Source organism: Aotus nancymaae, unplaced genomic scaffold, assembly GCF_030222135.1.
Source record: "Aotus nancymaae isolate 86718 unplaced genomic scaffold, 86718_ANA_hifiasm-v0.15.2.pri h1tg000012l, whole genome shotgun sequence".
Lineage (NCBI taxonomy): Eukaryota > Metazoa > Chordata > Mammalia > Primates > Aotidae > Aotus > Aotus nancymaae.
Window position 1 is genome coordinate 40,908,672 of NW_026988423.1, and position 14,620 is coordinate 40,923,291.

The 14,620-nt window shown below is 43.4% G+C and overlaps 1 protein-coding gene and 1 non-coding gene across 3 annotated transcripts in view; both read right to left on the minus strand.

Annotated features, from left to right (window-relative positions):
* The window catches only part of TPST1 (tyrosylprotein sulfotransferase 1), a 108,792-nt gene that overhangs the window by 1,796 nt on the left and 92,376 nt on the right, over positions 1 to 14,620 (minus strand). Inside the window, exons 4-5 of one of the 2 annotated variants that reach the window (XM_064375609.1) lie at positions 5,285 to 5,335; positions 2,128 to 2,174 (exon numbers count right to left, since the gene is read on the minus strand). In XM_064375609.1, the coding sequence (XP_064231679.1) occupies positions 2,157 to 2,174; positions 5,285 to 5,335 (69 nt within the window). In that variant the 3' untranslated portion in view covers positions 2,128 to 2,156. The remainder of the gene's footprint in view (positions 1 to 2,127; positions 2,175 to 5,284; positions 5,336 to 14,620) is intronic. The other variant, XM_064375610.1, reaches the window with a different exon arrangement.
* On the minus strand, positions 11,413 to 11,523 carry LOC135274661 (U6 spliceosomal RNA). Its single transcript, XR_010342450.1, has one exon. It is a non-coding gene; the product is annotated as a U6 spliceosomal RNA (small nuclear RNA).

The following is a 14,620-nucleotide window of genomic DNA, read 5'->3' on the forward strand; positions in this document are numbered from 1 at the left end:
CATAGTGACTGTTATTGAAATGCCGAAGCAACCCAAAAGATATAGTATCCATCCTAATGGCTTCGCTGTGTCCCCTCCCCATTTCTCCAGAGTCCTCCTCACCACAAGTGGGCACGTCCAAGCCTCTACACGCAGCAAGGGTGAAATGCTGCCAAGGCATCTGCCGATGCAGTCCATCTTACAACATGGCTGGTAATAAATCAGGCCTTGTGTGTGTGTCTGGTGGGGTGGGCAAGGAGATTACCTGTGAACTTTCAAAGCATTTTGTATAAACAAAATTATCCAAGGGCTGATAGCTGCTGCTAAATATGCAGATCCACAGAGCATAAGTCTAACATTCTGCATTTGCTCCTTAGCAGAAAGGAAACCTGAATCCTAGAACCTATCAATATTAGTAGCTCTGCCATCTGGGATTTTGACAGGACGGAGCAGTGTCCATGTGCTTCTTATATCTATAATCCATCAATGCACAGCAAGTCATATTCAACCTGTTTTCTTACTAGTAAAACAGGAATACTGCCTGCTTGTCACAGTGGTTTGAGAACTGAATAAAATTTTACATATAGCTGTATCTATAATTTAGCATATCTGTTAGATATATCATCATATATATATATATATATATGTGTATATATATATACACATACAGAAATACAATGCTTGGTATTTTATGCCTGGTGTGGAATATGCACAATTATTATATAAAGTAAAAATAAAAACAAAAGTCAACAAGTAAACTATGAGAAAAAATCACTATCAATATCAGATTTTGAGACAGAGTCTCGCTCTGTCACCTAGGCTGGAGTGTGCAGCGGCATAATCTTGGCTCACTGCAACCTCTCTGCCTTCCGGGTTCAACTGATTCTCCTGCCTCAGCCTCCCGAGTAGTTGGGACTACAGGTGCCCACCACCAAGCCCAGCTAAGTTTTGTATTTTTTTTTTCAGATGAAGTCTCGCTCTTGTCGCCCAGGCTGGAATGCAATAGTGCTATCTCGGCTCACCGCAACCTCTACCTCCTGGGTTCAAGTGATTCTCCTGCCTCAGCCTTTCGAGTAGCTGTGATTACAGGTGCCCACCACACCCAGCTAAGTTTTGTATTTTTAGTAGAGATGGGGTTTCACCATGTTCGCCAGACTGGTCTCAAACTCCTGACATTGTGATCTGCCTGCCTCGGCCTCCCAAAGTATGTGGATTACAGTCTTGAGCCACAGTGCCCAGCCAATATCAGATTTTTTAAAAGGCTGTTCAAGTTCCAACTGATCAAAGGCTTTACCATATCATTTGGAAAAAAACTGATCTTAAGAGAGTGTGGGTGGATAAGCAGAAACTGAAAGTCTGGGAAAGGCCATGAGCACTGAGCATCTGAGATGCATCTGGAGATCTGGGCTCAGAATCCAGCTTTGAGCTGGCGTCCCTGGTCATGTGCCTGATAAAGGCCATGTACTCAGAGGGTGTAGAAGGCAGGGCTGGCCTTGTCCACAATGTAGCGCTTGGTCCAATGTGACAACGTGGGTTACTCATCTAAGCTATCCATAATACATTAAAACAAGCAAGGGTAAACTTCAAAAACCAACCAAGAAACAAAAGAGATTGCAATAGTGCAAAAACATCTGCAAGTCCAGCACACAGAGAAAGCCCCTGGAGGTAGGGGTGGGCGGCTGGGGTCCCGGCTGAACAGGAAAAGCAGAAGCAAGCAGCCGTTCCTGAGTTCTGAGTCTCCTTGCCTCTGGACTATGACCTTGACAAATGACCTGTTTCCTCCAGGACCAGCTTCCTTTTCAGCAAACAGGGAGTTGGGCTTGATGGCCTCCAGGTCCCTTTCAGCTGCAATATTTCATGGTTCATAAAGAAAATAACAAAACACTATTGTGTGCTGATGATGAGCCAGGCTCTTGGATGATGATTCAGTCTCACCACCATGCTCTTGTTAATATCCTTATTTTATAGATGAAGAAATGAAGACAGAGAGATGAAGTAACGCACTCGCTACCACACAGAAAGTGAAGAGCCAGGATTCCAACACAGGCAGATGGACTCCAGAGCTGTGCTCTCTGCCTCGGCCACCCAGCACCCTGCAAGAGCTTGAGTGGGCCACAGAAGGACCCAGCAATGTCCCCCAACCCTCACCTCATGTACGGAAGAGGCTCCTGGTTCTGCTACTCCACTTGCTCAGTCTGTTGAAGGAAAGAAGATAAGTTTGAACGTTCTTGAAGTTGGTCAGCACGAGAAGTGACTGCCCTACTGAAACACCAGGGGTGGCCCACGGGCTCTGTTCACTTTCAGATGAATTCAATGCACCACTGCTGCATGCTCAAGAATCTGACTGGCCTCTCCCCCTGGTTCCTAGGAGGGAAATACTGAATCCTTGGAATTTCCTGGGTAACGAGAGTGCCTTTGTTATTTCTAAGCCCATTGGATCACATCCGAGTTTATGTTATGAGATGACTCAGGATGGGGTTGATCACCACAAAGGCCAACCATGGGATCAGGGGGCTGGGGTTTGGAGCCTGCCTCAACTCTGGGGAGGGGAGGTTGGCTGGAGATTGAGTTCTAACACATGACCATCGATTTGATCAATCTTGCCTGTATGAATAAACCCCAATAAAAATGCTGGGTGTGGAAGTTCAATGGCACTTCCCAGTTGGTGAACACGGGTCTGCCGGGAGGGTGACATGCCGATTCCATAGGGAGCAGGGGCAGAAGCTCTGCACTCAGAACCCTGCCGGACCTACTCCTATCTTATGGCTGCTCCTGATCTGTATCCTTTAGAAAACTGTAACTGTTAAGTACTGCACTTTCCCAAGTTTTATGAAACACTCTAGCTAATGATTGAAACTGAAAGTTCTATAGGTGTCAACTCATTCACACTAGAGGTTAAACTGAAGATGTTATAGGCCCATTTCTATGTGTCTGCATGTGCGCTTCTGCATGATGTTTTGCTTTCTTAGTAGACAAGGTTTCCCTCTGTAACCTAGGCTGGAGTACAGTCGCACAATCACAGTTCACGGCCTGGGCTCAACGGATCATCCCACCTCAGCTTCCCAAGCATGTCACCACGCTCAGCTAATTTTTTTTCTTTTGAGATGGAATCTTGTTTTGTAGCCAAGGCTGCAGTGCAATGTCATGATTTCACTTCACAGCAACCTCTGCCTCCTGAATTCAAGCAATGCAATTCTCCTGCATCAGCCTCAGGAGCAACTGGGATTACAGGTATGTGCCGCCATGCCTGGCTAAATTTTTGGTATTTTTTAGAAATGAGGTTCTGCCATATTTGCCAGGCTGGTCTTGAACTCCTGACCTCAAGTGATCCGCCCGCCTTAGCCTCCCAAAGTGCTGGGATTACATGTGTGAGCCACCACACCTGGCCCCACCCAGCTAATTTTTTGATAGAGATGAGGTCTTGCTATGTTGCCCAGGCTTTCTGCCCAATTAAAAAAAAAATCTTTTTCTTATGATTCGTAAGAATGATCTATAAATGATCTATAATCTACAGATGAGTTTTTTTTTTTTTTTTGAGATGTAGTCTCACACTGTCACCCGGGCTGGAGTGCAATGGCACAATCTTGGCTCACTGCAACCTCCACCTCCTGAGTTCAAGTGATTCTCCTGCCTCAGCCTTCCAAGTAGCTGAGATTACAGGTGTGTGCCACCATGCCCAGATAATTTTTTTTTTTGTATTTTTCACAGAGATGGGGTTTCACTATGTCAGCCAAGCTGGTCTCAAACTCCTGACCTAGTGATCCACCTGCCTCGGCCTCCCAAAATGCTGGGATTACAGGTGCGAGCCACCGCACCCGAACACTTTTGGATTTTATAACCTCTTGGAATATTCTCTGGCTCCAACTTCCACAGCCTGTGAGTGAGTCTGTTCATGAATTTGCCCAGGTTTCTCGAACACCATGCCCAGCCTTGGCCCAGAGCTCTGTGCCCCTTTGTCTGCATGAGTTGGTTGGAGTCTTCTGGATATATCAGGAGCTCCTTGAGAAGGTTTTTCTTACCCCCATTACTGAGGACTTACATCAATTCTTCACCAAAGTAGGCATTAAGTAAACAATTGGTGAATAACTGAAATGAATGGATGGATGAATATTAAATATATGTGAGTAAGAATATGCTTTGAAAGTACTTTAAAACACTCAAGTCATATGTATCAATTACTAGTGGCTGTTTTCAGACAAGAATCGGGAAGGAAGAGGCTTCAACTCTGATGTGAGACATGGCTTCCCTCAGAGAGGGCAGCCCATTTACTCCAGGCTTGCTTCAGGCAACTAGACTTCACACTAGGCTCCTCTAGTCATGTCTGCCTAGAGACTCCCTGTTTCTTTCCAACCCAGGAAACAGGACTGGAATGCAAGTCAGTGACAGCAGACGTTACAGGGAAAACCCTGAGTCTGCTTATTTTTTTTATTTTTGAGACAAGGTCTCACTCTGTCACCCAGGCTGGAGTACAGTGGCAACCTCCACCTCCCAGCCTCAAGCGATCCTCCTGCCTCAGCCTCCCAGGTAGCTGGGACCATCAGCCTGCACCACCATGCCTAGCTAATTTTTTCTTTTTTGAGGCAGAGTCTTGTTCTGTCACCCAGGCTGAAGTGCAGTGGCATTATCTTGGCTTAGCAACCTCCGCCTCCTGGTTCATGCATTTCTCCTGCCACAGCCTCCTAAGTAGCTGGGATTACAGGTTCCTGCCACAATACTTGGCTAATTTTTGTATTTTTAGTAGAGATGGGGTTTCACCATAGTGCCACGCAGGTCTTGAACTCCTGACTTCAGGTGATCCATCCACCTCGACCTTTCAAAGTGCTAGGATTACAGGCATGAGCCACTGTGATGGCTTTAATCCTTCAAACTCTCACCATCCTTCCCAAGGGCCAGTGGCTGTGTGCAAAATATATTTGTAAGTCTTCTAGGCTCCAAATGAGAAAAGTCAAAGGGCCATGGATGTATAGCACACACAGTAAAAACAGAGAGGGTCACTGTCACTGGAAGGCTGGAGCAGCTTTATCAACTGGGTGGTTTGTGCACGACCTCAAGCAATCAGAATTTGGTTATCAATAAAGTATTTCCCTAGTTTTGGGAGACACTGAGTTCTCTGGAATTAAGACTGTGTTAAATTATTTTTAAAATCAACAAGTCGCAGAGACTAATCTTTCTTCCACTAGCATATATGATTATCCCTTTTCTTCTTTTTTCTTGTTTCTGCCTTTTTAATTTTATTACCTCTTTAAAAAGATTACTTCAATGTAAGAGCCAATCTATTATCAGAAGGAAGAAGCAGACACAGTACCTGTGGTTTTTCTTTAAGAAAGTCAGGTAGCTGGAATTCTCCCTTATAGACCTGGAAAAACAAAGCAGGTGTGAGTTTAAGGAAACAGGTCTGGTACCCAACATTTCAGGATATGCGCTATGCCTGACTATTGATGGGTTTACTGCTCCACTGAGAGTGGATTTATTTATTTACTGACAGAGTTTCACTCTGGTTGCCCAGGCTAAAGTGAAATGGCATGATCTCGGCTCACTGCAACCTCTGCCTCCCAGGTTCAAGCGATTCTCCTGCCTCAGCCTCCCAAATAGCTGGAATTACAGGCGCCTGCCACCATGACCAGCTAATTAGTTTGTATTTTTAGTAGAGATGACGTTTCACCACGTTGGCCAGGCTGGTCTTGAACGCCTGATCTCAGGTGATCCACCCTCCTCGGCCTCCCAAAGTGTTGAGATTACAGGTGTGAGCCACCATGCCTGGTGCTGCTGGTGAGTTTAGAATGAGGGAGAAGCCTGTCAGTTCAAGAGCAGCCAGTGGGCAGGACTGAGGGAAATCCCCATTCACTGCCATTCCCTCCTGCTCTGTGTTTACCAAGTGCTCACAAATGTGGGCTGGCTAGGAAACAGCTCAGGGTACCGGAAAAACAAAGAAAATCACCCTGACTGCCAAATCCCAATCACTTTGGCTGAGAGGAAGCAAGCCCCAGGCAATCGCTCTCAAGCAACCAACACAGAACTCACACAGTTTAGGAACAAGCTCCTCCTAGTTCCTTTTGCAGGATAACAAAACTGCAGCCCCTAGGAGTGTCTCCAAGCTACCATCATCTCCCTCACACCCTCACAGGGTCCCCAGTCACTGGGAGCTGGCCTAGCTGCTCCCTAAAGAATCTGCATATAAGAATCATTTGTTTGGCTGGGCATGGTGGCTCATGCCTGTAAAACCAGCACTTTGGGAGGCCAAGGTGGGCGGATCACCTGAGGTAAGGAGTTTGAGACCAGCCTGGCCAACATGGCAGAACCCCATCTCCACTAAAAATAGAAAAAATTAGCCAGGTGTGGTGGTGGGATCTGTAATCCCAGGTACTTAGAAGGTTGAGGCAGGAGAATCACTTGAACCTGGGAGGTAGAGGCTGCTATGAGTCGAGTTCACACCATTGCACTCCAGCCTGGGCAACAAGAGCGAACTCCATCTCACAAAACAAAACAAAACAAAACAAAAAAGAATCATTTGTTCTACCCTGACCCCACAGCTTGGATAGTTCCAGCTTGCTGGAGTGGGAAGTGTCTGAGCCCTGGGAACACTGCGTCATGTGAGCACTCACTTCCATCTGTTTCACCCAACTACTGTCTGGGGCAAGGAGACAGTGCACCCAGTGGAGAGGCTAAAACTACTAGAATGCTTTGTTTTTTTACCAGATCCTCAAGTGTCTTCCCTTCTCCCTCTATTCAAGAAACAAGTCCCAGCCCCCAGCCACCCCTCTGCTTTCCAGGCCCGGGGGACGTCACTGCTCAGGCCCACAGGCCATTCCGCTCTGTGCATTGGCTGCTGGATGGAACCAGTGCAGGTCGGTCTGCCCCAGTCCCTCTTCTGTTGTCAGTGGGTTGGGGTCTCAGGTGACTTTTCTTTTCACATTCTCTCAGACACCGAATCTCCTCTTTTAGCTAGCCTCTTCTGCTAGAATTTAGGCAAAAGGTTTAACTCAAGCCCAGGCAGTCATACAGGTTCAGTGGCAGAGCAAGGCTCAGAGGCCCCAGCCCAGTGCCCTTCCATTAAACCACGTTCTTTGCATCTTATATTGCGGTTAGCAAATCTATGGTGAAGTCTTTCTTCCTCTTTTTGGCTTGTGAAAAATATCAGTAAAGCATAACAGGAAATATGAGTGGAAACACTCAACATTTTAAGTACCTTCCAAGTACTGACAGTTCCAGATAGGTAAGGCTTATATAAAGAAAAAAAAATCTAGGTATGTGATGTTACAAATGTAATAAAAAACCAAAAGGGGCTAGGGTAAAATATCAGATAAAGGCTCAAGCAAAAAAATCAGTAGGCAGCTGTGTGGAGATTTCCTCCTTTTTGTATCCTCTAGGAAACAAATGCCTCAGAAGTTAGGAACTGTAATACCGACAAAATTAACACTTTCCAATGACAAAGGAGTTTCTATGCAGTGCAGGAAACTGATCCACTACAGTGCCTAAAACAGCAGAGCTAGAAATGAAATTTTCTTTGGTTAACAAAGTTTCTGGACATAACATTTTGAGGCACTAAAAGATGGAGGATTCTACTTGACAGCAATGAGCTAGGTATTCAGAATCCAAATGTTTCTACAAACCCTCCCACCTCAAGCACTGAAGCATGAAAAGACAAAAGTAAGCTTCTGATTTGAAGGGCAAGTTGGAAATAAAAATAATAACAGCTAAACTTTACTTTTTCTGTGCACCAGGTTGGTATTAAGTAAGTGCTTCCTCATCAAATCACACAATCTCTTGAGGAGGTATTATTCTTTTTTTACAGATGAAGCAACTGAGGCACAGAGAAATGAAGTAATTCATAGACTGGTAGTGAAATGGGACACTTCTGTAGTACTAGATTGAACTTCATTTTAAAAGAATCATTTTAGTTGCTCTATTTAGGCTGTAGTCTGGAGTCTATAGCTATAATCCAGGGAAGAAGTAACGATGGCTTAGACCAAGGAGATAGAGGCAGAGATAGTGAGAAGTGGAGGATTATGATTTTCTTTCCTAATTACATATAGATATCCTAACAGATAGGATGTGCGATGTGAGGGACAAGGAGAATCAAGAATGGCTCCAAGGTGTTTTGCCAAAGCAACTACCAACTAGAAACATGGAGTTACCATAAGTTGGTGGGGTTTTTCTTTCAACACTTTAAATATTTCACTCCGTAAGTCTTAGAGCAATGAGACAATAGAAAGAAAGGGCAATCAAACTAGAAAGGAAGAAGTCAAATTATCCTTGTTTATGAATGATATAACCTTGTATTTGGAAAAACCAGGACTCCACCAAAATCTACTACAACTGATAAATAAAGTTGAAGGAGACAAAAATCAACATACAAAAATTAGTAGCATTTCTAAATGCCAGCACTGAACAATCTGAAAAAGAAATCAAGAAAGTAATCCCATTTACAACAGCTACAAACAAAACAATTCTCAGAAATTAAAAAAAAAAAATTCTAAAATTTATCTGAAACCATGAAAGACCTAGAATAACCAAAGCTATCCTCAGCAAAAAGAACAAAACTGGAAGAATAACATTACCTGGCTTCAAATTATATTACAGAGTTATAGTAACCAAAACAGCATGGTACTGGCATAAAAATAGACACACAGACCAATAAAATAGAATAATCCAGAAACATATCCAGACATCTACAGTGAACTCATTTCCAACAAATGTACCAAGAACATACATTGGGGAAAGAACAGTCTCTTCAATAAATGGTGCTAGAAAAACTGAATATCATGTAGTAGAATGTAACTAGATACTTGCTGGGCATGGTGGCTCACACCTATAATCCCAGTATTTTAGGAGGCCAAGGCTAGTGGATCACTTGAGGCCAGAAGTTTGAGACCACCCTGGGCAACATAGTGAAACCCAATTTCTACTCAAAATACAAAAACTAGCCAGGCATGGTGGCATACCATTGTAATCCCAGCTACTCAGGAGGCTGAGGCATGAGAACTGCTTGAACCTGGGAGGTGGAGGTTGCAATAAATTGTGATCACACCACTGCATTCCAGCCTGGGTGACAGAGTGAGACCCTGTCTCAAAAAAAAAAAACAACAAAACTGGACCTCTATTTTTTTCCAGATACAAAAATTAAATCAAAATGAATTAAAGACTTAAATCTAAAACATCAAAATATAAACCTACTAAAAGAAAACACTGGAAAAACTCTCCAGGACATTGCACTAAGCAAAGATTTCTTCAGTAATACCCCACAAAGACAGGCACCCAAAGCAAAAATGGACAAATGAGATCACACCAAGTTTAAAAACTTCTACACAGCAAAGGATACAATCAACAAAGTAAAGTGACAATCCACCGAATGGAATAAAATATTTTTAAACTATCAATTTGACAAGTTATTAATAAACAGAATATATAGAGAGTTCAAACAACTCAATAAGAAAAAAAATCTAGTAATACAATTAAAAAATGGGCAAAAGATCAGAATAGACATTACTCCAAAGAAGGCATACAAATGGCAAGCAGGTATATGAAAAGGCACTCAACATCACTCATCATCAGAGAAATGCAAATCAAAAATGAGATATCATCTCAGGCCAGTTAAAATGGCGTTTATCCAAAAGACAGGCAATAACAAATGCCGGTGAGGATATGGAGAAAAGAGAACCCTGATACACTGCTGGTGGGAATGTAAATTAATACAACCACCAGGGAGAACAGCATGGAGGTTCCTCAAAAAACTAAAAATGCCACTACCATATGATCTAGCAATCCATTGCTAGGAATATACCCCAAAGAAGGGAAATCAGTAAATCAAGGAGATATCTGCACTCTCATGTTTGCTGCAGCACTGTTCACAATAGCCAAGATTTGGAATCAATCTACATGTCCATCAACAGATAAATGGATAAAGGAAATATGGTACATATATATAATGGAGTACTTACTGAGCTATAAAAAATAATGATTCTGGCCGGGCATGGTGGCTCACGCCTGTAATTCCAGCACTTTGGGAGGCCAAGGAGGGTGGATCACGAGGTCAAGAGGTCAAGACTATCCTGGCCAACATGGTGAAACTCTGTCTCTATTAAAATACAAAAATTAGCTGGGCATGGTGGCGCATGTCTGTAGTCCCAGCCACTTGGGAGGCTAAGGCAGGAGAATTGCTTGACCCCGGGAGGCGGAGGATGTAGTGATAAGAGATTGCACCACTGCACTCCAGCCTGGTGCCTGGCAACAAGGCAAGACTGTCTCAAAAAATAATAATAATAATGATCCAGTCATTTACAATAACATGGATGGAGCTGGAGATCATTATGTTAAGTTAAATAAGCCAGGCACAGGAAGACAAACTGCATGTTCTGACTTCTTTGTGGGAGCTAAAAATTAAGATAGTTGAACTCATGGAAAGAGAGAGTAGAACAATGGTTACCAGAGGCTGGGAAGGGTAGTGGGTAGGCGGGGGGCAGGGAGGAGATAGTTAATAGATACAAAAACATAATTAGGTCGAAAAAATAAGATCTAGCATTTGATAGCACAACAGAGTGACTACAGTCAACAATAATTTACTATATATTTAAAAATAAATGAAGAGTATAACTAGATGGTTTGTAATACGAAGAAATGATAAATGCCTGAGGTGATGGATACCTCATTTATCCTGATGTAATTATTACACATTGTATACCTGTATCAAAATATCTCACGTACCCTATAAACATATACACCTACCATGTAACCACAAAAATAAAAATTAAAAACATAATAAATACATAAATATTTCACTCCACTCTCTTCTTGCTTGAATGTTTTCTGTGGAGAAATTCAGTATTACTCTTATCCTTGTTCCTCTGTAAGTAAGGTGTGTTTTGTCCTCTAGGTTTTTTCAGGATGTTGTCTTTGATTTTCTACAATTTGAATATGATATGCCTAGGTACAGATTTTTTGGCATGTATGTATGCATGTACGTATGTGAGATGGAGTCTTACTCTGTCAACCAGGCTGGAGTGCAGTGGCATGATCTCAGCTCACCGCGACCTCCACCTCCCACTTTCAAGTGATTCTCCTACCTCAGGCTCCTGAGAAGCTGGGATTACAGGTGCCTGCCACCAGGCCTGGCTAATTTTCATTATTTTTAGTAGAGATGGGGTTTCACCATGTTGGCCATGCTGGCCTTGAACTCCTCACCTCAAATGATTCACCCACTTCGGCCTCCCAAAGTGCTGGGATTAACAGATGTGAGCCACCAAACCTGGCCTTTGATATTTATCTTGCTTGTTTTCTTAACTTTCTGGATTTGTGGCTTGGTGTCTGTCTTTAGTTTTGAAAATTCTCAGCCATTATTACTTCAAATGTTTATTCTATTTCTCTTTTTCCCTCTGTTATTCCCATTGTGTGTACACAATTATATATAAATGTATGTATATTACATATTTTTTTAAAAGATGTTTTTTATGCTTCATGAACTTATGTATCATCTTTGCACAGGGGCCATGTTGTGCAATCTTCTCTGTACTGTTCCAATTTTAGTGTATGTGCAGCCAAAGCAAGTACTTAAATATATATAATTTTGTAACTGTCCCACAGTTTTAGATACCCTATTCTGTCTTTTTCTTTTCCTTTTTTGTGGAGTCAACAGATCTCTATGTTGCCCAGGCTGGTCCTCAACTCTTGGTCTCAAGTGATCTTCCCACCTGGGCCTTGCGAAGCACTGAGATATAGTGTGAGCCACCAAGCCCTGCCATGTTCTGTCATTTTCATTCATTTTATTCTTTGCATTTTAGTTTGAGAACTTTCTACTGACATATCTGCAAGCTCATTGATTCTTTCCTGGGTTATCTATTGTCTTTTCCAGTCTCCCAATAAGTCCAAGGCATTCTTCATTTCTGTTACAGTGCTGTTTATTTCTGGAATTTCATTTGGGTTCTTTCTTAGAGTTTTATTGTCTACCTACATTACCCATCTTTCCTGCATGTTGTTCACTTTTTCCATTAGAGCCTTTAGTATACTGATCATAATTATTTTAAATTTCCAGTCATAATTCCAAAATCACTGCCATATGTGAGTCTGACAATGGTTCTGATTCTTGCTAGGCCTCATGCAACTTTGATTTTGACCTTTTAGCATGTTTTCTAAGTTTTTGCTGAAATCAGACATGACATAGTGGGTAAAAGAAACTACAGTAAATAGGCCTTTTGTTTGAGGCTTTATGTTTATCTGGCTAAGAGTTGGGTTGTGTTGACTGTTTTGTGTGACTGTAGGTTAAATTTTCTTTAGTGTCCTTTTTTAAAATGAATTTTTATTTTAGATTAGGGGGTACATGTGCAGGTTTGTTACAAGGGTATTCTGCGTGATGCTGGAGTCTGGGGTACAACTGATCCCAATATCCAGGAAGTAAGCAAAGTACACAACAGGCAGCTTTTCAACTCTTTCTCCCCTCCCTCTCTTTCACCCTCCCTCTTCCTCTATCCCCTCCCTCTATCCCTTCTCCTCTCCCTCTCCCCTTCCTCTCTCCCTCCCTCTCTCCCTTCTCCCCTCCCTCTCCCCTTCCTCTATCCCTCCCTCTCTCCCCCCTCCCTCCATCTGCTCCTCTCCCTCCCTGTCCCTTTCCTCTCCCTCTCTACCCTTCCTCTCTCCCCTCCTCTCTCCCTCCCTCTCCCCTCCTTCTCGCTCCTCCCCCCTCTCCCTTCTTCTCCTCTCTCCCCTCCTCCCTTCTCCCCTCCCTCTCCTTCTTCTTTCCCTCCTCCTCCCTTCCCTCTCTCTCCCTCCCTCTCCCTCCCTCTTTCCTTCCTCTCCCCTACCTCTCTCCCTCCCTCTCCCTCCTCCTTCCTTCCTCTCTCCCCTCCCTCTCTCCCTCTTCCTCCCTTCCTCTCTCCCCTCCCTCTCTCTCTCCCTCTTCCTCCCTTCCTCTCTCCCCTCCCTCTCTCTCTCCCTCCCTCTCTCCCTCCTCCTCCCTTCCTCTCTCCCCTCCCTCTCTCTCCCTCTCTCCCTCCCTTCCTCTCTCCCATCTCTGGAGTCCCCAGTGCCTACTGTTCCCATCTTTATGTCCATGAATACCCAATGTTTAGCTCCCACTTATTAATTGGGAACATGTAGTTTTGGGTTTTCTGTTTCAGCATTAATTGACTTAGGATAATGGCCTCCAGCTGCATCCATGTTCTGAAATTGCATTCTTGTTTTTGTATCTCTTATTGTTTCTTGGTTTCCCTAAAAACTCCTTATTAAAATAGGGTCTGAAAATTACAACTCGTTTAGCAGTAATCCACCACCATCATACAGGAGACTGATCGGTGTGGTGGTAAGGTGTCTGTGTGGTGGGGGGAATATCCTATAATCAGTTGGTTCTCAGTCTTTTAATAAGCCTGTGTGCCTGGGCTGTCTTTCACAAGTGTTTCTCACATTCCCGTCTCCCGCCTTAGGTAGGACTGGAAGGCTAAAGAGGGCTGTGGTTGGGTGTTTCCCTTCTGATACGGTTTGGGCATTTTTTCCCTCCAACTCATGCTAAAATGTGATTCCCAGTGCTGGAGGTGGGGCCTGGTAGGAAGTGTTTGGGTCATGGGGCCGATGCCTCATAAAGGCTGTTGTCTCTGCACTAATGCGTGAGTTCTTACTCTATTACTACAGTTCTCACAAGAGCTGGCTCGAGAGCTGGTTTTTAAAGAGCCTGGCACTTCCCTCCCCTCTCTCTCTTGCTCTCTCTCTTTCCATGTGATGTGCCTGCTCCCCTTTGTGTTCCACCATGAGTGAGAGCTTCCTCAGGCCTCACCAGAAACTGAGGAGATAGATGCTGCCACCATGCTTCCTTCACAGCCTGCAGAAATGTGAGCCAAATAAACCCCTCTTCTTTGTAAACTACCCAGTCTCGGGTATTCTTTTATAGCAATGCAAAATGGACTAACGCATCTTTCTCCAGGTCAGTTAGGCACTGGTAAAGCACAAAATGAGGCTTGATAAAATAGTTTACTTTGAGAGCAAACCATTGCTAAGGAATGCTCCGGCTTATTTCAAGATGGTTATTTCCCCTTCTCCCTACCCGAATCTTGAGGAGATTTTTCTCTTTTGTCCTGAGAATCTCGTGAGTTTCCTGGAGGTAATCTGTGATTCTCAGTAATTTCTAGTTGAATTTTTGAGAGTGATGCCAGGGATCTTTTATTCCACTATCTTGCTGATCTCACACTCTCCCCCTAGTGTCTTTATTTTCTCTCATGTTCTTCCTCCCTAAGGGAGTCTATCTCTTCTGCAGAGGTGGAGTGGGGTATCAAGATAGGGATCTGGAAGTCTAACTGTTCCTATACACAGTGTCAACCTCCCTATGTTTAGTAACAGACTTCACCCCTTTCCCCTAATTTGTATTACTTGGTGTTTCTAATTCCCAAACATTTGTAGGGTTCAGGGTGAACTGGCTTGCTTCTTGTCCCTTTGCTTTCTTATATCCCTGTTTTTCAAGCACGTACATTAGGTTATCTTCCAAATGACTCAGTCCCTTTATTTTTACATTAGCTTTCCATCTTCATATATTATGTTTCGAGAGTGACAAATGAGTTTTGGGTTGCTAGTTTGGTGGTCTCTGAAAAGTGAGACATAAAAGAGATGTACTAAAATTAGAGGATCCAGTAGTGCTAGTTTTAAGGCAACATGTTACTAGGGTGCA